General features: G+C 40.2%; 1 protein-coding gene across 1 annotated transcript in view; it reads left to right on the forward strand.

The window, feature by feature from the left end:
• KANK1 (KN motif and ankyrin repeat domains 1) overlaps nt 1-25,120 on the forward strand; it is an 89,567-nt gene that overhangs the window by 14,052 nt on the left and 50,395 nt on the right. Inside the window, exon 2 of the mRNA XM_018559475.1 lies at nt 5,739-5,843. Within this exon, the coding sequence (XP_018414977.1) occupies nt 5,807-5,843 (37 nt within the window). The 5' untranslated portion in view covers nt 5,739-5,806. The remainder of the gene's footprint in view (nt 1-5,738; nt 5,844-25,120) is intronic.

The raw sequence follows: 25,120 nt of genomic DNA on the forward strand, positions 1-25,120 counted from the left end.
TAATCTTAAATGTAAACACAGGGGGAAAAAGCTGCTGGGAGAATGACTTAAAGGACGTCAGTGCTTCTCTTGTGAACGTTGAGGATGAATTGTTCTACAGTGCCGGCAGCTATAAAGGTCAACAAGGGCTTGTTTTGAAGCACATATGCTTGTTTAGAACTTCTAAATACTTGAATGTCCATAGCCTGGCTGCAGTTACACTTTTGCTTAGACTTTTTTAATGGGCGAGATACTGCCTCTATTAGAAAAATTATGGAAATGTTATAAAGTTATTAATCATGCTACAATATAAAAATTATGCTCCTGTGTTTCGATCTCCATTTTCGTCACTGTTTGCCCACTGTGAAAATATAAAAATTTAATAGAAAGCTGCAATAACATTGAACCAGTCCCTGCTTGTCCTGCATTTGCCCTCCAGGCAATAAATCTCAACATTAGCATGCAGGTATGACATTAGCAAGTAATGACAAAGCTGAGTAGGGCGTTTTAAACATGGTCCCTTTACGGGATTCCAGTGCAGGGGCAGATCCAGGATACTTAAGCTCCTGTTCGTTAAGCAAGAATGTATGTACATACTTTCTTATCTTGTGTGCTATATGGTGATATGCCTGTTCTGCTGCAAGGAAACGTTCTATGTAACTGTGAGCATTAGAATTAATTGGATATTTACATTGCATAAGTCAGGGGTAGACAAGTATAGAATTCAGGAGTCAGTCTGTCCAATTCAGGAGCCAGCAGGATTTTTTATTAGAAGCCAGCTCCATTGGCAACAACTAGAGAAAACCAGAAACGTTAGTTGTCGGCTGTGATTTTTATTTTTTTTAAATTTCTTTTTATTAACAATTTACAAAACAAAATAAAAATACCCAAATGGACAACAAGTACATACTAAGAAAGGTAGAGAAAAAGGAACAACCATAATGCTGAGAGGGTCCAGAATGTGAACCATATTATAAGGAAGAGCCTGGCTTTTCAGGTTCTTCCATGTTTTTCTAATTGTAGCTGGGATCTGGAGGACTGGAGATCTCATCCTACCCAGAGCTCTAAGAGATCTCCAGAGCTCCAGATCCCAGTTACCATTAGGAAAACCTGGAAGAACCTGAAAAGCCAGGCTCTTCCTTATAATATGGTTCACATTCTGGACCCTCTCAGCCCCTTATATTGGCAACTGGCTGCAGCAAAAGAAGTATCTGGAAACAAGAGAAACTAAATAGGTAAGAAAAGGTAAGCTGTCATTTTTAAGGAGCATTGGCGACCTCGCTCCTGAAATTTGTCCAGCTTTGGCATAAATACATGTAATATATGTGGGGGGATTTATAAATTAACTGGCATGTTTGATTTACGTTGAATGCTGTTGTGTATTTTCAGTATGCAAAAAGACAAAGGGCTTTGCTTTGTGCGTGCTTCGAAAAACACCTAAGACGGGCATGTCTCTCACCTTTGCAACTCATAACATTGCAGATGGAAAGCCTAGGATTTTCAGTTGGAGGCCATCAATGGCATCCCACATATTTCTGCCATGTCCGGAATACTCCGGAATACTTTAAGAATGTTGAATGTTCTGGTTCTACAGTCCATTGAAATAATTTTCTCTTGTGATGTAATGGCAGATATATATTGTAGTCCCTTTATTCTGAAATAAAGCATGTTACTGATTTTGCAATCCACTTGGTGTCACTGTGAAACAGACCTTGGGAAAGAGGCATAAGGCTATAACTGGAAACGAGTAGTTACTATGCTAAAATAAGTAATAAAAGTAGACATAAAAAGTCTCTGCTGCTATGTGAGAATATTACTCTGGCAGAGTTTTTCAGCCTTTAGTGTAAGGAGGCTGGTAGGGATTGGAATGGCTCTGTACTGTGGTGAAGAATTAATGACACACCTGCTTGGCACTGTTTGAGTTGCAGTGTGTGGTATATTACCTGTATCCCTACAAATCCCATATAAACAGGATTCCAGGTCCTGACATTGTTACTATTCATGGCAGCAGAGACTGCACTGTGTAAAGCAGTGGTTCTCAACTCGTGGGTCGCGACCCAAAAGTGGGTAAAGCATTGTGTCTGGACAACATAAATGGCTCTGGATTTTACCTCTGACATGCTGGTCCCCTTTCAGGTTAATAGTTTGGCATCTATCCAAGCTTGGCTACAATAGCAAAATAAAGCAAAGATTCCAGGGAATTACTGCCTGACAAAGTTTTGTCTGGTAAGAGGCTAAAGCACAACTTAAGAGGGTAGAAAGAAACTTGTTTTTCTTTCTCGTTGAGGGACATGAGATTTAGAGACAATTGAGTTATACTGCCACCTACAGGAGAATTTGGACACGTAAAAAAAAGTGACCTGGTATAACCCCGCCCACTCCCAGAATGCCTCTTTTTTTTTTTGCTAGAGCCCTAGGCGGATGCATGTCTTTCTGCTATTAAGAAAAGTTAACTTGTCTCTACTAGCTATTTTTTCTTTTTCTACAATTGAAGAAAAAACAATCCCCGATGCCTTCCCTTGCAGAATAATTATCCGACCTGGCGGCAGCCTTAGTGGCCTCTGAGCCTTCAGTTGGTTTTCCTATTGATGCTTTGTGTACCAACATAAAAATGGGGGAGCAGCCTGTAGCTTCCACCAGTGCTGCTAAAAGTCTAGGATTTCTAAGAGGCCCTAAGCAAACTGTTCCCATGCACAAGCTCCTCCCAGACATCCTGTAGGATGGGTTCCACTCTTTTCTGTCAAAGCACACACTACTAGATCTGTGAGTGCTTCTTGGCCTTTTCGGCATCTGGCAACTGTTTCCCAGATTTGCAATGCTGTTACCTGGTTTTCTGTTCGCACATTCACAAAAGTTTGCCAGGTGGATGTTCAGGCCTCATCTGATGCTAGCTTTGGGTGTAAGTCCCGCAGGCACCTCTTTATGCTAAAGTTTGTTTTTCTATTATTATAGTTGGGGTGTTAGAATTTTGTTAGTGGTGTTGCCCGCCCCTAAGTTGGATTGCTTTTGGATATCCCAGTTGTCTGTTAATCTTGTGTCCCTCATTGAATGAGGAAAAAAACCAAGCAGGATTTTCATACTCGCCATGAAATCATCTTCTTGCAGGTTCATTGAGGTTCCACCCCTCCTCCTGTGTTTTATGCTCCTGCTCTCGGCACTACTTTTTACAAAACTGAGGCATACTGTGAGTGAGAAGGGTTATACCAGGCTGTATGCCAGTGTCCAAATTACTCTGTAACTCGTGCCCCTCAACTTCCTTCAAGAGAAGGGTTTTTACAGTGATTTCAAAAATTCAATAATTTTCTTGCTGTACTGTAGTTTAGGCTCCTTTTTTCTGGTTGGCTTATAACAGTATGTGGTGACTCACAATTTCTAGTCCTGAATAGCCTGTATGCTTACTTTATAAATCATATACAATAAACTCCCCGTTATCCGGCATCCACAGAGATTGGTAGATTCCGGATAAATATCGTTTCTGGTTGCTTCAGAGTTACTATTAAAAATAGGTCTAACTAATGCCATACCCCATACTATACCGTATCATAACATAAACTCTGTATCGACTTCATATTAATATTGAAATGCAGTAATCGAAAGCAAATTAAGACAAATAGAGGCACAATCATTTCCAGGATAATACATGCCGCAGAACAGTGAGTATACATGGGATTTTTTTTTTGTTTCTGGTAAGTTGAATACCAGATAACCGAGCGTTTACTGTACTACTAGACCAAGTGATGGAGAGCTGTAGTAACAAGCCTGTTAATATATTTTTTTTTTCCAACTGCAACAATAGAAATAATACTTTGTTACAAAAACACTACATTTTCATGAAATGATGTGAACTATTGTGGTATAATGTTTATAGAAGTGTTTTGGTTTTTGATGTAACTAGTCTTCCACCAGACTTGTACTAAGTACTCCCTGAGTCTTCTGTCAGCAGTATGAAAGGCATCGTAGAGCAACATGTGATTCAGAAACTGCATGTTACCAATCAATGCCCTAGCTAATTTGTGTAAAATTACTGTCTGACCAGAGATGTGTATCTATGATCTATAAGTAAGAGGCCACGCATCATTGCTAAAAACATTGGTTTCTTTTTTCAGTGCTGCTAAAAACACTAAAGCTGTCCACACACATTACAATCTGATTGCACAATCTCCTTAAGAATGTCACTAAAATTTTTATGCTAAGGCATACCTAAAAAAAAAAACCCCAATTAATAATAATTCAAATTTTGGCCAGTCAGGTAGGTGCTGCTCTGTGTAGTTGTTGTAATGATAATGGTTATACCCAATGATCATGCCCAGCTCAATTTCTGACTGATTTAGATGTAATTGATCATGGGCACCTTAACAAAAACTGCATAACTGAGACACTCACAGACTTGCCTTTAGCCATCTGTTTCTTACTAATGGGTTTCCAGGTCATTGGTAAAAAAAATTAAAAAATAGAGAATTAGCATTATGAAACAACACCAGTGTTGCATGCTTTTGCTCCTTGCCTCGTGGCCATTTAACCCTCTGGGCAAATAAACAGTGTCATATAAGTCATAAGGTGACCACCAGACTAATTTCTGTGTGTTTATCCTCTTCCCCAAATTTTTAAAATATTAAAGTACACTTTGTGGCCTGTCATCCCTGACCTCCACCTCTAAAAACGCTAGTTTCCTGACTTATACTTTGGCTACCATGCTTTGATTCCTGGAACAAGTGTAACAATAAGGCATTTTCACTTTGACCGTTTTTTAAAGTGACATTTTGTCACATCCCCCCCCCCTCCCTCATGCTGCTTTAAAGACTTACCTTAAATGATGCCTCTTGATCCAATCATCTTCTTTCCAGTAGTTTTCATGAGTCCCTCCAGCGCTGGTGCCAGTCTCTGATCCAGCGCTGACTGCTGTGTCTTCTGTGTCCCACAGTATGGGTCCGCGTACACGCTGCCAGCTGCGTGCATTGACTTACACTGTGTCTCTCCTCTCTTCCTGGCCAAAGATCTCTACTGTGCATGCGCCCGCCCCAAGATCCTTCACAGCCGATCGAGAATCTTTAGATCTTCAGACGGGAGCGAGACACAGGTAAGTTGTTACCTATTTGCTAACTTTTTTTTATTTTTTGTTGTTTTTTCATATATCTACTGCTTGCTAGTAGTAGACATAAGCAAAAACAAAGACGAGTGTTTAATACTACTTTAATGTCTGTTCCAAACCAGCTACTTGGGACTTTAGAAGTATTGAAGCCAGGCAACTGTCATTTTCTGAAAAAGTCCAGTAATTGCAGCCTTTATATTTCTTTTATTACAGGTGAACTTTAAATGGGATCTGATTTCTATATGCAGTCCACTAGGGATTTCTTCTAAGAAACAATATATAGTTCAAATAGGGCTGGTCAGCTGTAAAATTGTACTTTTTTCTTTCTGCAGAACTATGGTAAATGATGGTATCTGGTATGACTGGGGAGAAAAGTTTGCTGAGGATGAGTGTAATGTCTCCTGATGGGCAATAGTTGCTTATAATATGGTACTGAGAACAGTAAGCACATTATGTGATTTATGTCTTGCCATTACTGTCATGTGTACAGCTTCCAGACTCAATCATTACAGAAATGATGCAGGCCTTTTATTTTTCTTCCAGATTTATTTTTAGACATTTGCCTAGGCTCATGGTAAACCTAGCTTGAGACTCTTTGCTGGATGTTTTCTTTTTACTTGACAAATGCCTTTCTTAGATGTAATTCTTGTCCTTTTTTTTTGTCTTGCAGGTTGCTTGTAAAATTGGACTTAATGAGCAGCATTTTTACAATTTGTCGTCCTGACAGCAAGCTTTGATATGGATAATACAGAAAATATCAATGGAAATGTTTATGGTAAACTGGCCCATTTTTCTTTTAAACATATTTGCATTACTTTTGTTTTCTACCTTCACTTTTGTTTCTGGTTTACCTGGAGCTATAAGATGAAATGAAATTATACCAACAAAGGCAATATGAATTTCTTGTATAATTCAGTTTTTTCACACAGTACAGTGCTTGTTAACTAATTTTGTTCACAGTAGGCTGTATATTAACATATATCTAGAATAGGTTGTGGTATAGCTGAAATGAGCTGCTAATGCATTCTATGTACAGAGCACCTGGAAAATGTTTGGTCCTTGAGGCAGTTGATGCCTGGACTGCATACCAATGTAACCTACCATCACTTGTATATTTAAAGACTTGTGTTTTTTCAGTTAATTAGTAAAGGGAAGACATAAAGGGTTAACTTCCTGGTGTCACTATGGGATCAATATCGGAGTTAAGCCATCACCAATCATACAAAACCGAAAAAAAGAGGCTAAAATAGATTGCCTCCTGTTCTGTGCTTGACATTGCGTTCCCTTACTGGTTGTTGTGTAAATATGTGCCTCCTGGAATTCTTCCGTAAACACTGAACTTTCTCCACTTCACAGTGCATCATTCAGCAGTTGAGTGCTAGCTCTAGCACGTGGAGATGCCTAGTTTGACATGGGCACTCTCTACTTATTCTGTACTCTGTGCTAACACTACATTTCCTAAATTCGTTGTGTTTTCTTGGGCAAAGACAGCAATTTTGACAAATGTTTTGACAGCTAGGAGTGCTGATTAATACAGTATAAATTTAAAATAATCATAATGGGATATGTACTTGATCAAAAGAACACTACAAAAGGTTTTAGTGTTGCTAAATACGCAGAGCATTCCTTACGTCTGATCCATAGCATGTAGTGGGGATCTAGATCTTTGTCTACAGCTAAAAAATACTGCAGGTAATCTGCAAAATATTTAACACTGTATTACGATTGTTATTCACGCTAGTTCATGCAGAGCTAAGGACAACCTGCTGGAGATGGGAGCTCTGTTGGTGTCATTTTTCTTTTTGGAACTGAGACTGAACTGGGACTGAGCAGGGACAAATATCATTGCACTATGAGAGAATAAGTTGCCGATCAGCAGCAAGTAAAAAGAAAAAAAAGAGACCTTTACACTGTGTGCACAATTATTAGGTGAGTATTTTGACCCAATCACCATTTTTATGCATATTGTCCAACTCCAGGCTGTGTAAGCTTGAAGGCTTATTGGATTTAAGCATATCAGGTGATGTGTATTTGTGTAATGAGGGAGGGTGTGGCCTTAGAAGATCAACACCCTATATCAAGGTGTGCATAATAATTAGGCAGCTTCTTTTCCTCAGGCAAAATAGGCCAAAAAAGAAATTTCACTGACTCTGAAAAGTCAAAAATTGTAAAAACTCTTTCAGAGGGATGTAGCATTCTTGAAATTGCTAAGATATTGGAGCATGATCATAGAACCATGAAACGTTTTGTTGCAAATAGTTACCAGGGTCGCAAGAAACGTGTTGAGAAAAGACGCAAATTGACTGGTAAAGATTTGAGAAGAATCAAACGTGAAGCTACCAGGAGCCCATTATCCTCCAGTGCTGTCATATTCCAGAACTGCAACCTACCTGGGGTGCCCAGTGCTCAGAGACATGGCCAAGGTAAGGAAGGCTGAAACCCGACCACCACTGAACCAGACACATTAGTTGAAATGTCAAGACTTGGCCAAGGAATATCTAAAGACAGATTTTTCAAAGGTTTTAAGGACTGCTGAGTTGAGAGTGACTCTTGACGGACCAGATGGATGGGCCCATGGCTGGATCAGTAACGGGCACAGAGCTCCACTTCGACTCAGACACCAGCACGGTGGAGGTGGGGTTCTTTGTATGGGCTGGAATTATTAAAGATGAGCTAGTTGGACCTTTTCAGGTTGAAGATGGACTCCAAATCAACTCCCAAACCTACTGCCAGTTTTAGAAAACACTTTCTTCAAGCAGCGGTACAGGAAAAAGTCTTCATCTCTCAAGAAGACCATGATATTTATGCAGGACAATGCTCCATCGCATGCATCAAATTACTCCACTGCATGGCTAGCCAGTAAAGGCCTTACAGATGAAAGAATAATGACATGGCCCCATTCCTCACCTGACCTAAACCCTATTGAGAACTTGTGGGCCCTTCTTAAATGAGAGATTTACAGTGAAGGAAAACGGTACACCTCTCTGAACAGTGTCTGGGAGGCTGTGGTTGCTGCTTCACAAAAAGTTGATTGTCAGCAGATGAAGAAACTGACAGACTCCATGGATGGAAGGCTTAGGACTGTTATTGAAAAGAAGGTGGGCTGTATTGGTCACTGATTTTGTATTTGAAAATGTCAGAAATGTTTATTTAAATTTTGAGTTTGTTTATTATTCTCACTTTAACAGATGGAAATAAACAAGTGAGATGGAAACATTTTAATTTTCCATTTAGTTGCATAATAATTCTGCACACAAAGATGTTCTCCTAAGAAAGCCAAAACCTCACTTTTACTTTCTTAAATATTCAGGTCTGAGGTTTATTAACATTTTGGATTGACGGAGAGCACTGTTTAATAATGAAATGAATCCTCAAAAATACAACTTGCCTAATAATTTTGCACACAGTGTAGATGCTGCATAGTTATAGTTATGGGCACAGGTTCAATTTTAAGCTGGGACAGGAAACTAAAACCCTTGTTTCATATGCTTTCTTCATACTATGCTGGTTACAGCTTCATAGAATTCTTACAGCTGTGGACCTGAAGATAAAGGCACTGAGCTGTGTGTGGCAATAGCTAAAGATCATATACTCCGGTACTTGCATACATCCAAGTAGACCAGAATTTACTTTGTTTAGGCTCAGCTTCCCATGTACAAGAACATTTTGTATTTTGGCTTATGCGTCGAATGTTTAATTTTTGTGATGGAAAATGTCCATGTGGTCTATTTGGTTCTTTACAGAATCCTGTACTATGAGAAATAGTGGGGCTGCTTATGCTGACCTCTATCTAGGAATGCTAGTTGCTTGGTTGTCTCCGACTTAATAGAAACCCTTTTCAGGCCAGTGACTTAAATAGTAAGAACAAGTAAGAAGATTAGAGAACTCTTGATCTGCATATTTTTTTCTAGTCACTGACTTGGAAGTATTGAAGCTACTAGATATAAATGACAGCCAATTAGCTTTTTCATAAGGAGAGGTCAGCAGTGGCAGAGGGAGTTTCCTTTTTCATTTGTTGCAGTGATTGCTTAGAAATCTGTTGTAAAAGGCTTGTTGTTTGTGGGCTTTGTAGCTCAAACGTCAATTGAAACACAACCAAATGACTTATTGACTCAGATGGCTCATGCCAATTTTGTACAGACAAAGCCACAGACTGTGCTGTCCCTTTAGCTGAGTTGAAGTGCTCTGGACATCCTTTGTCATGTAATGCTTATTTGTTAAAAAAGGATTGTAAACCTATAGTAAAAGCCGATCTAAAACAACCATTTCAACTTACAAATCGACCACAATCTATTATATATTCCCTTCATTAGTAACATGTTACTTAGCATTCTGTTTTAGGTTAGTTGTCTTCTATGTCTTCTTACCTCCTTAGTTTCTTTTTAAACTATTGTACATGTGGGTGCTCTGTCAGCTTCACACTGAAGCTGTCATAGTTATGTGACTCATCGGAGCTTTCCTTGTTGAAAGGATTTCATGTTTAGTATCTGCTTTTTCAGGTCATATTGGCTCTTCTTCCTGCTCCTACAATTCCGTAGCAGTTTATCATTTTACTTCGTTTTGATTTTCTGCCTGCCTATCCTACGCTGGTAACAGGTACAGACTTTTCCCCTTTCGACGGGGCTTTTGTTTGTTCTCGTAGGGAACTATTAAAAGCAAGCAAGACATTGTGTTTCACAAGGCCCCAGTCTACATACCATCTGTATGCATGTGGGAAGAATTTAACATGCCTGAGCAATGGTGTTTACTCTTCTTACACTCGTGGCTGTAATTAATTTCTAAGACTGTTTACCAAGATCTCTTAACTGCAAGCTAGAACAGCTTTGCCACACACACACAATCAATCTGTGACTGCTTTTTTTTTTAAACTTTGGCTTCCATTAAATGGAATGTACCTTTCTGTCCTTGTAAGCAGAACTTGACCTTTCGTAGAAGTTAGACACAGTAGATATTCAGTGCTACATGAGGCTTCGTTTGACTTCCATTTTTTGGCAGTGCTCATTCTTTTATTCGAGATGGTGGGGAAGGTGACAAATGGCATATAGAAACATTTGGAGTGGATACTTCTACATAAGTTATTCATACCTATGTAGCAGCATAAACCATGCAGATTATAGAGCCATGATCATCTCACATATCAGAGAAACATGTGCCTTGTTTCACAGCCCTGCATTGGCTTCCATATTCAAGTTTTTATGGCTTGCTAGCATTGTGATCAGATAAAAAAATATATAAACAACTAAGGTTTAATATGTATTAACCCTTGCAATGTGCCTGGGTGATAAAAAACAAAACAAAATTATACTCACGGGACTATCTGAGCCGTCTAGAACGTCTCTTCCCCCCTCTGCTGCAGCGGTCTAAGGATCCTGGTGTCATCACGCTCTATACACTGTGCATAGACTGTGTATAGACTTGAGGATGATGGGAGCATGCCATCTGTGCAGTGAGGAGGGGAGACACTTCAGTGATCACAGAAGCAGGGAGCCTGCTCGGATGGTCGGGTGAGTACATCTTCTTTTTTTTTTTTTGTGCCCCTAGATACAAACAAGCACTTTAACCCTTGCAGTGTGGGATAGCCCCACTGCAAGCGTTAATAAAATTATCTTCTTTAAGAATTCCTTTGGTCCTCTATGCAATGCTATCATTACAAGTGTTTGAACTGTGTGTTTTGCAATATTGTTTGAAAAGAAAATTCTGCAGAGGGCTATAGAGTAGGTAGAAAATTGCACTTTGCAGCTATGATGTTTATATCTTGGAACTAAGGCTGTCATCTGTTTTCCCTAGAGTTCAAAAACTGCTTTTGAATTTGTTCAACATTGAACATTGGGCTGTGATCATGTGACTGTCATAGATAGGTGATTGGTGTTTCCACTATGGGGTGAACCTTGACCTGTAAAATCATCTTATATTCTTTGGCTGTCATACAACCATTGGACCTGATTGCTGTCATGAAGGGATACCTTCATATTACTAGCAACAGGGCTTGTGGTTTGAAGGCAATAATTGGATATCTTCATATTTAAAACCCTCTAGATATGAGAGTTTATTTGTAAGATGGCTCAATGCATATTACTTTTTCCCATTGCTTAGGGGTCCAGGGGCTCCTTATGAGTTTGTTCTTCCTTGTACACTGGCTTTTAAAAACAAGTAATTTCCAGATGGCATCCCTGCCACAGTTTCTAGTTTTGTGAGACTCACAATGTACGTATTTTTTTTTTTTTCATATTTGGTCACATTGGTGCTTATTTGGTTTTGTGAGGGTGTATTTGTGGTTAAGCAATTCTTCTATAGTTTTAATAATTATGACATATCTATTGTAATGTCACCTGTCAAGCAGATGATCGATCACTGGGTTTCTGTGGTACTCCTATTAAGGGCTTGTTCACACCAAGCGCGTTCCAGGAGCAGAGCAGTTACAGACCGGATCAAAACTGCGTCCAATGTATTCCATCAGTATTTTGGGCTCTAGTTCACACCGCAGCATTTAGTTCCAAAACATGTAAAAAAAAACTGCAGCAGGCCCTATTCTACCTGCTCTGGAACGCATGCAAACGCATCAAAACGCATGCAAACGCACTGAAAGCCCATTTTAAACAACAAAAAAAGCTTTTTTTTCCCTTCCAAAAACGGCCCGGAACGCTTCAAAAACGCAGCAAAACACACTCCACTGCGTGTGCAGAAACTCATGCAGATCTGGTCTGCATTTGGTGTGAACAAGCCCTAAGGAACCCCTTGTTCATTTCATATTTAATGCTTGGTACGTAGGGAATGGTAAAAGAGAGCATATCAAAAAGTGTGATGTTTGCCTTGCTGTTTACAACTTTTTTCAATGTGTATTACAGCTGTGAAATACATATATGGCAAGTGATTTTCCTTTTAAAGGACTTGTAATTCTGCACAGCTACTTTTGTTCTACAAACACCCCTGCTAGAGTGCACAGTCATGTAGTCCACTGCTATTGCAGTAGCAACCCAGCCTGGTCAAGAAGAAAATGCACTCACGGCCTACTGATTAGACGATAACACATCTATAATATACTTATGATGTAATCTTTCTGCCTACCCTTTCTGTGTTTTACTGTCACCACATATAGTCTGCAAAAGAGCATGGCTGGCTGTCATTCCTGTTTGCTTGAAGAAGGTACCACAAGGTCCTGAAACATTGCTCTTCAATGTGACACGACTAGGGTCAATTAAGAAGATTGACTAAGAATTACATTGGAGTGCAAGTCACTTTCTACCGATTTGCATTTGATTAGCAGAGGCATCTGCCATCACTTTGGCACCCACCGACATTCAAGGGTTTATTTCCGGTCAGGAGTGTGATAGGATCTATTATGTATTGGCTGTCATTCCTGGCTCACTGTCTCCAAGTTTTAGTGCTGCTGTATAGAGGATTATACAGGGCTAATACCAAGTCAGTTTCATGTACTTAAACTAGTTGCATTAATGAATAATTTTTTTAAATAATACGTAACTGCATTAATGATATTTACTATCCGTCTGTAGTACAGCTTTAGCTTTCATATTTACATTATCTTCGTTCCATATGTGTACAAACATGCTACTATACCCCCATAATCCTGTCTGGTGTTTTAGGGATTCTGCGCTTAAAATAACCAGCCTTGGGCTGATTATTTTCAGGCTCAGCTTTGCAGCTAATTGTGACTGCACGTCTCTTAGCAAATCCAATCATAAAACTTGTATTGAATAGTCCTACTAAATTTGGGTATAATAGCATAGATGATATGTAATATAGCATACACTATGATGGGGCCTCAGGTGCCCAAGTCAACCATCCGTGTTTACGATTCTGTCTGTGAATATAGTGTGTGCAAATACCACTGCAAACTGCTGGGCAAAATTTTAAGAAAAACTATGCAGTACCTCTCTGCAATACTTGCTGATTTCCTAACGTTTGGTCTCCAAAAAAGCTGCATGTATCCGTTGATCTGCCAGAAATCCAGTGAGGTTCTAATCTTATGTAGTGAGCTGAGATGACAACACTGCCCCTGATGCTCTTATATCCAAAGCAGTGTTGTCAGCCCTACCCAGTTCCCCTATGTGGATTATAGAACTCCCCTCTCCCCATCTCTATTACATAAGGGGATGTGTGAGGGTGAGGGCACTTATAAAGTTAGGCACTCGCTTGGTTTCTGGGAAGATCAAGTATTTTTCTGTACTGTTGTTTATAAAGAGATGGAACATGGGGAAGTGTACATGTATTGTAGAGGTGTACTGATTTGTTTTTTAACCAGACACACCATTGGATTAGCATTTAGTAGGGATGTTCAGATACCAGGGCCAATACTTGGCATTTTCACCAGAACTACCAGGGTTGCAGCGGTTATAGCTGGGACCTAGCTCTGGCGCTCCACCACGGTCCTGAAATCATTAGTCCGTATTGTTTTAAAAAACTGTCACATGACAATAAACAAAAATGTGTATCAGTACTTGTTTCTGTGAGTACTTGGACAAGTACCGCTACTTGGTCTGGAAAAAATGGTATCGGTGGATCCCTAATATATATTTATAAAAAACAAATCATACATTAAAACAGGAATGCACAAATCCCAGGAGCTCCGTGTGCTCCTTACAAATGACAGCTGCCTCCTAACTTTAGAATTTTTCTCTAGTCTAGTCTTGGAGCTGGAAAAGTATCTGTACATGTACTTGTACTGAGTGCGATACTTGGTATCTGAACAACCCTAGCTTTTAGGCATCTTCAAGTGTCGCCTGCCATCGGCATCATATAGTATGTTGTATCCCATGCAGACGGTACTTCATACAACCGCTTCACCTTTGAATCTGTGTTTATTTCCTCATAGAAGCACTCAATGAGAGAATGATTAGGTGCTAGTACGGAGACTGAGCAACCTACAATGAATGTCAGGGCTTGTCTTTTTTTCTGCAGCCTTGAAGGCCTCTGTTTTAACATGTATCATCCGAGAACGTTGTCATTAGTACTGTGTGAAAGGAGTTCCCACTGTCAGCTCTATTCATACATTTAAGGAGTGCGGTTACTCCTGCCCTGCATTCTGCTCTGCTAAGTCTTTCTCTGGATTTGCAAATAATTTCATGGCTTTCAACCAGGGAGGACTCAAGAAGGGAGTAGGGGTGTGTGTCACATTGTAAAAGAGTTTATTTTAGAGGTGTAAGCCAGTCTAATGCAACACGCTTCAAAATAGGATGGCTCCAGTCTGAGGAGGGAGGCTAAGCTTAGAAATAGTTTGAATGCTTTGGAGGAATTTTCAGCTTGGCTCAGCAGGAAGAAAACTGAAAGAGGATGCATTCTGTTGTGTATATGGTAATTTTCATCTCTTCAGTCACGTACTAAAAAATTGCTCGATTATGATGACCTCTTTTAATCTGGAAGGAGATCTGAATGAACTTGGGCACTTTTTGTGTAGCATACATCTGCAACAAGTTTTATCTGTTTTCTAGATGAACATTCCAAGACACGTGCTTTCTCAAGTAAGTACACACAGCACCATTGAGAAATGTGTCTGATGTAATATAAACTGCACAAGGGTAATAATGTTGGATTTGTTTGTGTGGTAGGTTTCTTGGCGCTTGCATGAAGTTCTTCTGGTTATGGTTCTTCTAAATGTGTTCTTGGAGGCTTGTCTGTAGTTGTCTTTTTAGATGACTTTTCTCATTCCTTGAATTCACTCAGCAGGATTTAGAACACAAGACACAAGGCTTGCACTGTAAATTTTGTTATGTATTGACAGCACTTATTCTCAGGCCATTTTTTAACATTTTATAAAAACACGAAAGGTAGAGATAAGATATGTTGGCGTTTAATTTCATTCAGTTGTAATTGATGACTAGTTCATGACACACTGTAAATCCAAAGGCTTGTTCTTGGATATCACGCATTTGCAGGTATAACGTGTATTTCCACTTTTGAAATCTGCACTAGATGTTTGTGTTTTCTCATCCAACAGCATACCTAAAAATGTGTATGTATATATGTGTATATATGTATGTATGTATGTATATAACATAGGGCACTATAGGAAGCTTTAATTTCATAGAATAGATGGCAATGTAATAATAAGGACCATACTCGAGGGACAATTTTTTAAAAGTGCATTAACATAGTATACCACCCAGGCCATGAGATCTTCAACCCCTTCTTAGAGCAAACAGTCCTGCACATCTAGTTTACAACTGAGTGAAAATCTGCTAGCACGGTACGGATAGCGTTAATTATGGCAAGCATTACTCCCCAACCACCTCCTTTACATTACAATTAGAAAAGGGAAAACTAAATAATTGACAGCAAGTAAAAAGGTTAGCAGCAATTGTTAATTTTTTTTTAGGTTATGCTCTTTCAATGAGAGTATGTAACGAATATAAAGTTAGTTTTATCCCAATTTTGCTGCAAAAGTGGAAAAACGCTTTGAAAGCTATCGCTATACAATGGAAATCATTGGTAGCTCAAGAAGGTTGGGAAGATTAACATAAGGTGATTTCACTGAGAGGTTCCCAACCATTTAGACCATACACCACCAGTGATACTTTTTATGTGACATGTATTTTGTAAGGTCATATCATCAAAATGAAAAGCTACATTTTAGAACTGAATAGGTTCCTTCATCAGCCTGATAAAGGAACCTATTTGGTTCCGAAGCGTTGCTTTTCATTGTGATGATATGACCTTCCAACGTCGATTTAAAGGCGGGTTGGTTGAAGGAACATTGGAGCGCCAATTACTTCTCATTTTATTGATTACATGCTGCGCCATGCGCAGTCACTGCAGCACCCACCCGAGAATTATGGGTTCACATCCTTTAGGAGTGCGATGCATGTGTTCCATGTGTTCTGGAAGATCACAGCCTGGTTCATCAATAAAAAGAACTGTACCATCATAAAATGTGCCCAAACGACTTGTTAGGTGTGTGAGTTGCCTGCCAAGGGTTGGAAATTCAGCGCTTGTAAACTCTTCCCTGTCCTTGGCCATTGGTTTTAGGTCAGCTAAGAATGGTAATGGAGATTAGAGGGTGGTTGAATAAGGCATGATTTAAAGCTCTCTAACTGTTTCAGCCAGCTGATCACTTAAGGGCTCAGGAGAAGAGGCACTCTGCATACACCTTTGCAACTCCTTCCTCCTTAGTAGGTATACCAATAGCAATTTGACCCTCATAGATGTCATCCCCTATGTTCCACAAGCAGCTGTGGTGGCAGGTAGCTCATAGATGTTAATCTAGGAGGCTGTTATCTAATGTCACCCTAAAATGCATAAAAGTACTAATGAATGAGAATATTGTTACCCTTTGAAAAAGAAGGCCTGTTTTGCAAATGGGTGCAAACTCTGATGGATGATCCTATGCTTGAAGCCTTCTAAGGTGCACAAGATCACTAATTGGTGTGGGTTTAGACTTCTATAGTTTTTTGTTTTTTATATGAAATTGAATTTTGAAAAATTGACAGGTGTGCAAGGTACTTATTTGCCTCTAGCCGCTTTGGTAAAGAGGTGGAAACTTGTTAGACAGGCTGAAAATTTATGTTTGCTCCTACCTACACCCTGCCATTTTTATGAATATTGAAGATGTAGCCTACACCCAACTGTAATTTATGCTTAGATTTCCCATCAAAGAGGTCACAAAGCATTTTTTTCTTGTTACTTCTACAAAGAAATAACAAAATGACCTGCCAGGAGGAGCTTTTTGATGTTTTGCTGATTTATTGAGCAGTCAAGTTCATTTTGGGAATATTTCTGGGTGAGAATGCTCTAACCAAAACAAGACTTCTCCTGAAAGTGATTAAGAGCATGCTGGGATTAATAAAATTCTTAATTAAAGCTCTCATAGACAACAGGGGATGGTTAGATGAAGAGGCACAATAGCTTTTTTTATGTATTTAAAAGAGAATGTACATTCAAATTTTAAGAGATCGAGCTATCAATTTCTACCTAAGTGAAACTTTCTGAGGGTGCCTATAGCTATTAGACCACCATCATCCAATTAGGTAGCCATTGCAGCAGGGGCTGACTGGCAAATTTTAGCCCAGGGGGCAAGTACAACCCAGAGGCCCATGGTGCAGCAACTTGGCCCCCCTCCCGCTCTGCTTCTTCCCTGCTTCTGTCTGCCACTTTTGCCATCCATGTAACGGTAGTGTTGATGGTCGGGTGATGTGAGGACTCCTAGTAAGTCCATGAAAGACCCCCCGGCCCAGTCCTCCCCTGCATTGCAGTATCTGAGCAGTTTCTGATGTGTATATGTATGCCCATCAAACCAATCTTCGGTGGATAGTGATGGTAAGGTGAATGGATGATAATGACTGTACATGTGTCTGCATAATTTGGTGATCAGACTCTGCATACACAATAGAGCCAGAACACGAGGCTTCCTGAATCTGTGTGACCAGTGTCCATAAGCCTCTCCTTTAAGATATTCCGGCAGGCAGTCACACGCTGACATCATCATGGGCTTTCAGATGTGTTCCAGTGCGTTTGCATGCGATTTTGATGCGTTTCCAGACATTCCAGTGCATTTCAGACCAGACAAAATGAGACGTGCGGTATTTTTCTGGTCTGGTCTGGAACGGACTGCGCTGGTGTGAACAGAGGCCAGAAATAGCATAGGGAAAGACAGTGGAGCCTGACTAGCAGCTTCCCGGCCGGCCGTTGTAATTACACGGTCGGCCGGGAGCTTTACATTCAAGCGATCGAGCATCTCTAGAGACGCTCGGTCGCTTGTATCAGCAGCTGTCACTGCCGTTGCCGGGCCCGGGATCCGCTGTGCCCGATGCGGCCGGGACCGGCACGGCTCTGTGACAGGAGATCAAAGGGAGTTCAGTATACAACTCCCTTTGATCTCCTCTCAGTCCCTGAAAGCAGGAAGTGATGTATATGACATCACTTCCTGCAATCAGTGTCATTCTCCAGCTACAGAAGCTGATGAAGCAGATATCTGCTTCATCAGCTTCTCTGGGGGTCCCCAGGTGACATTAGGGGTCTTGGAGACCCCTGATGTCTCCATAAAGAGGACCTGTCATGTAAATTGGCTATCGCATAGGGGGCTTCTTAGCCCCCCATGTAATAGCAATAAAGTTGTTTGTAAAAAAAAAAAAAGTAATACAAAAATTAAAGAATCTAAAAAAAAATAAAGAAGCATACATACATACACGCATATATGCGTTGGATGTGCCTACGTGTGAAAACGACTATTGTGCCGCACATGTTACATACATTAGAGTGAGAACACTAATTTTAGAGCCATTAATCACTGATAACACTAAACTGATGAGCAGTAAAAGCGTTTTAATCGTCGCCTATGGGCGTTTTTTGCGATTTTGTGGGCGCATGCAATTTATAACATAGATTGCAAGGATATAGTCCGGTCATGCTGACTGGTGAGACACCATCAAATTTTTCAAGCCCTGGGGATACATTAGGATGCATGTTGGGTCTGGAAACGGTCTGGTCTGGTCTGGAGATTGTGATGTGAATGGGCCCAGAAAGTAAAGGGAAATATCCCCTAAAAAATAATTTTTAATCTTTCCTTATTGTATCAAAAACAAAACCATAAAATTTGGGCTATACATACAGTACACGTTTAAGCCTTGGCTTTCAGTTTATAATTTACATTAAAAAGAAACCCGATCCATTTTTGTGGGGAATTCCTCCTCTACTGTAGCGTCATTGTAGATAAAACGGCACCATTGGTTAAAATATTGAATATATACTTCATGAAAGCCAGTTTATGGAGTCTAACGTAAGCTGGAAAAAATGTACTGATGTAAATCTTGTATGTGCAGCTTCAGTGCTTTAGAAGGATAAAATAGAAGCATATTGTTTTAGTACATTGGAGCACATTCCTGTGGCTTCCTCTTAAATGACTTCTCGCATGTAGCTGTTAAATTGTCTTGCACGATGCTGTGCCTAGCAGCCTTTAATGGGGGGTTTTCAGATATAGCAGATGTGTAGGTGTTCTTCACTTATTTACATGACACGTTCATGCTTCCTGGCAGATGGTAACCACGGTAGAGGCTTCTTGAAACAGAGGATATTTGCAGGCCTCCCTTCCATCATAAATCCACAAAATAAGGGGTTTATTCCTCATTATAGGATAGTGGGCAGAACCATGCAAATCTCCTTTATGCTCCTTGGGGCCCAACTGTACACCCAGAATCTCTAGAATTATTTATTCCAAACTGTTTATATCTGCTTTTACCATCATCAGTGCAGTGTATGAAAACCATGACTTCTATGAAGTAGACAGATGGTAAGGTGGGCCAATTGATGGTAATTGAATGAGTGTTAATGAATTACATGGGGGGTTGGTTCCTTTAAGCCCACCTCACCATAACCTGCCGGGGCGGTTCTGTTCTGAGACCTGGTGAAATGTTTAATTTCTTATGAGCTTGTAGACACCAATGTGCAACCACATCACCTGAAAACTGACAGGATTAAAGTGCATGTAAAGCCCAAGCATTTTTATTTTTATGGAACTGTTATAAGGTATTGTTATAAGCTGTCAGGTTTTTATTGGCGTCTGTGTCCCTCTTGGGAAGAATCAAACTCGGTTTGTCCTGGTCACGATTATTTCTGAGACCGAATGTGAAGGGAAATCTAAAATGTTAGAGTTGTCACAGGAAAAGAGGGGACATTTTTCAAAAAGGACCCCTGTCCCTCTTCCCATTGTATTTCTGGGACATGTTTGGTTGCCACCATTGGTACAAAAAGACAATACCGGGCACTGTGGGTGCTCTTTATTTACATTTTGATTAAAAATAGTCAATGACTGCTTAGTAGGCAGCCACTGTATGTACAACATAGTGTATGTAGTGCAGTGGTCAGGTGTATGTAATGTGCAGGGGTCAGGAGTACATAACACACAGCACAGAAGTCAGGGAAATCTCTCTGATAAGATAAAAAAATCACATGGGGGGAATGTATAAAAATCTGGAGCTTCAGCAACCGGTCAGCTTCTCTCTTTCATTTTCAAACCTCTACTGAACAAACTGAAGATAGAAGCTGATTGGTTGCCCTGGGCAACCATCAGATTTTGTCTGCTCCTGTTTTGATAAATTCCCCTCATAATGTTTACAACATATAGAGAAGTTCTTGAATGTGAAAATAAGCATTTACATTTGCTTGCTCATCCTTTTTAATACCTACTTGTTAATGGGAGTTGTAAGAAGAAATAGTGTCTCTAGTTTTCTCATCTTAAGCCTGCACATGTGTACCTGCATGTGTATTTTTTCCAAGAGTCCTCTCGCTGGTCCGATGATGTCACAGGTCCTTCCTCTTCTCTTCCATCAACTGAGGAGGCAGTCCCTACTGTTGCACTAAACATTATTTACATAATAATGTATGAGTGCCATCCGATGCTGTAATCCTATAAACACAGGTCGCCCCGCCCCGCCCCAGGGGGCAGGTCCATGACAGCCTTGGCTCTGACGAAGTAGTTTAAATAACACAAAGTCATTCAACCTGGCAGATTGGGTGGAATCTAGTGACAAAGAGGTATTACTGCATGTAAAAGCTTTGGATTCAAAGTGAGTTTTGCAGCAAAAGCTTTTTATTTTATTACAGCTGTAAGTTACACTTTGATAATTCTCTGCCACTTATATTTATTTGATTAGAATTCATTTGACTTCTATCGATTTGATATGGGGTTGAGATGAATTATGTAAGCTCCAGGATACGAAAGTTTTATTGTGTGTGTAATACAGAAGGATATTGGTACAGCGATGTCTAAAGAAGCCATAAAATGGTCATGGAAATGGACAGAAGCTGAATAGATGACAGCTGTAGCTATAAGCAAGTCCATCAGGTGCCATAGGGCACTGTGGAGTTTGCATACTTGTCATTTGCAAATACTTTGCTGCTGGGCAGGTCAGCCTGTGTGTAGTTTAATGTGTAAACAAAACGTGGACACTGACATCAGAACAAAGGTCACAGATGGTGACCAGCTACAGATTTATGCTTGTAGACCACAAAATAGTGGAGCCTCATGAATATATACAGGTAAATATAGATATCTAAATATAGCTATATATAGATATATATATATACTGTATATATAGGATTTCCAGATAAGAGAATAGTTGATTTGTATCCATGAGTGTTCATAAATCAAGTCTGTTGGAGCAGGATTTGCTTCTGAGAAGAATAGAAATTGACATAATCCACCAACGTGCATTAAACATCATGGATTCCTTTTGGTCTTTAGTGCCCACTCATGCTGTGTTTTGTTACTGCAATGTACGCTAAGTTAAGGCGCAGAGCCTATTCATTTTGAATGGGCTGGGGCACACCTTAACACATGGAATCGGATGTTTTATTTATAAACATTTTTTATTTGCATGAATGTAAATCTGGTATTAAGCTTTTATGCCATTACAAAAAAATAGGTGAGAATTTTATAGTTGCCCTATCCTGTTGTCTTTTGAGACCCTGTTCTTTTTTTCAATCCAGACAAGTTTTGTTTGCTGCAATCCTTGAGGACAGGTTCAAATAAGACAGCTGCCTCTCCACCTCAGCCAACCACTTCTTAAAGGGACACCCTCCCCTTTTCTCATATTCTCAATGGAAGTCTCCTTTGAGTTTTCATATTTATACTCTAGAAAGATACTGCTTTATTCATAACCCTACAAACAGCTTTGACGTCAACTTAGTGTTAAAGTAAAAAATATATATATATTTTTACGTATTGCCAGATTTTGGTAATTGTTCATTCAATTTTTTGCTGTTTATGCTAACCAGTTCAACTGGCTTTTATGATGGGGGAAAGATGAATGTGAGCTGGTGCTTAGTGATTTCCCCAGCACAGAGTACTCACTCCTGTGTAATCTCCGACTGGAGTGACCCAGAGCTTACACAGGGCTATGTTCCTTTTGTTCCACCTGCTAAACAGTGGAGCTGAGGATGGGGCAGTGAATTGAGAGAAATACATAGGATGTCTTCGCTGGGTGTCTTTGGCTTCAATTCTTGGAGTTAATGGCCTGGAACAAGAATGCAGATCAGGAAAGTTTGTGATGTCAGAGCTCCTGATCTGCATACCTATCTTTAGGTTGACAACCATGAAAGTTCCATAGCTATTAGAGCAGCATGGCGGCCAAGCAACCAGCATTTTTAAGGCGACGTCAGCAGTTGCAGTCCCCTTACCTTCTCCGCACAGGTTTTCTATATCTAATGAAAGGAGATATTTAATTAGTTGATGTGGGTTATCATATATCAATGTCCTCCATACAATTTTATTATAAGGTGAACCAGTAATCTTCAGCTGATGAAGGAGGTATTGAACGAAGTAAAGTTTATCTTGAGCGCTGAACTGTCTGCTTTTAAATGTTAGGGTCTGCATGCCACTACATAATGAAAAACAGATGAGCTTTAGATTGAAATACAAAAATATCCTTTAAATGTTCTTGGGAGTTTCCCCTTTTATATTTATAGGTTCTGCTCCACAGTAAAGAAATGATGGGTTTGTTGTCTGTGGGCACTCAGATTGTTTGCCCTGTGCCTAAGTTTAGCAACAATCCGGCACAAGTAAAGATAGTGGGAGCCATATATCTCTTGGTATCGGAAGTAGGTGTTGAGAAGAACACATGTATGGAATGGAGAGATGCCAAATTATACTTAGCAAGTTACATACAATAAAATAATCTGTCTTTATATAAATTGACTGGATTCTATACTTAACTTTGTAGAATGTGCAGTTTTTTCAGAGAAGAGGCTTTTTATTTAGCACTCTTAAGACCTCAGGGATCTCCTGTAGCACAGTCGTTTTAAGCTGGCCATACACTGCCCAAATTCAAGCTGTGGGTAACCCTTTCGACATCACTCCAATGGACCAAAGTTAAATTGACTATTGTTGAAGGAACCGGACCGGAAATTATCAGCCAAACTGTGACTGCAGCCAGTCAGCTAGAGGAGGAGGAGATGCCCTCCTCTGAATGAGGCTGGAAGTGACAGTGATTTCGGCTCTGGCAGCACATCTTCATTTCACAAAGTCTATTTTTTTTTCAAAAGACTTTTGTTTTGTCGAAGGAGCTGGTCCAAAAATTCTTGCACAAACTGTGACTGCAGCCAGTCAGCTGAAGTCACCGTTTATTCAGACAGCAGCGGATGCTGGCTGTCGGAATACAATAGCCGGCAGGGTAGATTCCCCCCTCAGTGCTGTTTAGCCCAATGGGGCTAAATGATAAAACGATGAGCATATGGCCAAGCCTTAAAAACCTCTATCAGGTTTTTATTTGCTGCCTTTATTGCAGCGGGGATATTTTTCCCACTTTGTGAACTAGTGATAGATTTAGAGCTGGAGAAAAGAATTGTAGTAATGGATTGGATTTATTCCCAGCAAGCAAATTCTTTTAAATGGGTTTTCTACTTTAAGCAAGAAAGTCCCTGAATTTGCCAGTCCATGTGAGCCACCAGGGGGGTTCTCCCTGATTTGGAGCCTCATTAGACTGCAGCTCCAGCACTGCAAAAGGCTGAGAGCTGTTCTACCATTTTTTCCTAAAACTGGAAATTCCCTTTAACCAAGCCAGCACATTCCACGTATTCTGAAATGCTTTGATGCAGCTTCAGAAACACCTGCCATTTTGGTTTATATATGTGTGAGTGGGCAGACGGCAGCTTCAGTGAATTTCAGAGGGAGTGCTGTGAATGATTTAATCACTGTATCATCCCATCCACATTAGAGCATTTGGTTTACAGCCATCAAAATGAATTACCATTCTGAGTCAGTCCTGCATCAGGACCCTCCTGTAAATTATGTTGGTTTGCTTAGCCGTGACCTCCCTAATCCTAGTTACATTACAATTAAAGCAGGGACAGGTAACAGAATAAGGAATATTCATGTAGTGATGTCTGTGGAGGTTCTCATTCATGCAGGTAATGGTTTAGCGAGTAGTAGTTAGACACATTCAACTGGACTTGTTCTGTTATTACAGAACAGGTCCATCTGAATGTGACTAACTACTACTAGTCATGTAGTGATATTTAGTAACAGTAGGAAGAGAGACGGTCGGGATTTGTTCAGCACCCCTTTAACACCAGGTTTGCTAATTATATCCGGTATCTTGGTGGTTATCATAGCCAAAACCTCCCACTTGTTCCTTTTTATCTCCACTAAAATATCAAACATGTATGGCCATTGTGGTTAAAAATTAGATGCAGTGTCTTCAGATGTGTGTGAACTGAGATCTTCTTCAGTTTTGTATCCAGACATAGCTGCTCTACACATTTCTTCTTCACTTCCTTTTGCTGCTGATCTGTTTCTTACCTGTGGAAATGCAGGAAAGATATTTTAACGCTCACCAGAGGTCAGAAACTATAGCTAGCGGGTGTTTCTTCTGGCTATATCAGCCCCTGTTCCCATAAGGCAGGCCTACCGGTATTTGGTTGTCCCTAGGTGTTAGTACACAGTGCTATTGTGCAGGTGGCAATGTAATCTAGAGACAGTCCATGGTCAGGGCAGGCAGCAGGCAAACATAATCCAGAGGCAGACTGAGGTCAAAGCAGGGTCAGAGACAAACAGTGTCATTCACAAAAGGAAGAAGAGCTTGGAGAAGACAGAAGAAGTGAACAGTCTAGGACAACATAGCTGATTTGTAAAAATTCTCCAATTCAGCTCACTTTCTAGTTCAGCTATGTTGTCCTAGATTGTTCACTTCTCCTGCCTTCTCCAAACTCTTCACCCTTTTGTGAATAACCCTGAAACTATCCAGCAAGGAAAGGCAAGGGGAGTCAGGATGCAGAATGCTATCACAAGCCTAAAGCCCTGAGCTTGTGAGCTTTGAATAGGACACCTTCTTGCCGTGGCCAATCAGAGGTTTACAGGAGGGTGAGGGTGGCCGCAAGGGTAATTGGAACCGAGAAGCTAGGCGGATGTAGCTCACCCATTGCCTGGCAGTGAGGAGGCTGGACTGACCCAAACCATTGGGAGCTGGAGGCAGGTCTGTGCCCAGCAACCACCCGTGTAAATTTCCAAGGCACAATTGAATCAGTGACGTTCTGTGGTGGGTGTGTTTGGGAATAGCTGTCCTGCATCATAAGCAAGGGTTCTCAGATCAATTATACAATATCTATATA

The sequence above is a fragment of the Nanorana parkeri genome, unplaced genomic scaffold, assembly GCF_000935625.1.
Source record: "Nanorana parkeri isolate BGI_ZX_2015 unplaced genomic scaffold, ASM93562v1 scaffold398, whole genome shotgun sequence".
NCBI classification, from domain to species: domain Eukaryota; kingdom Metazoa; phylum Chordata; class Amphibia; order Anura; family Dicroglossidae; genus Nanorana; species Nanorana parkeri.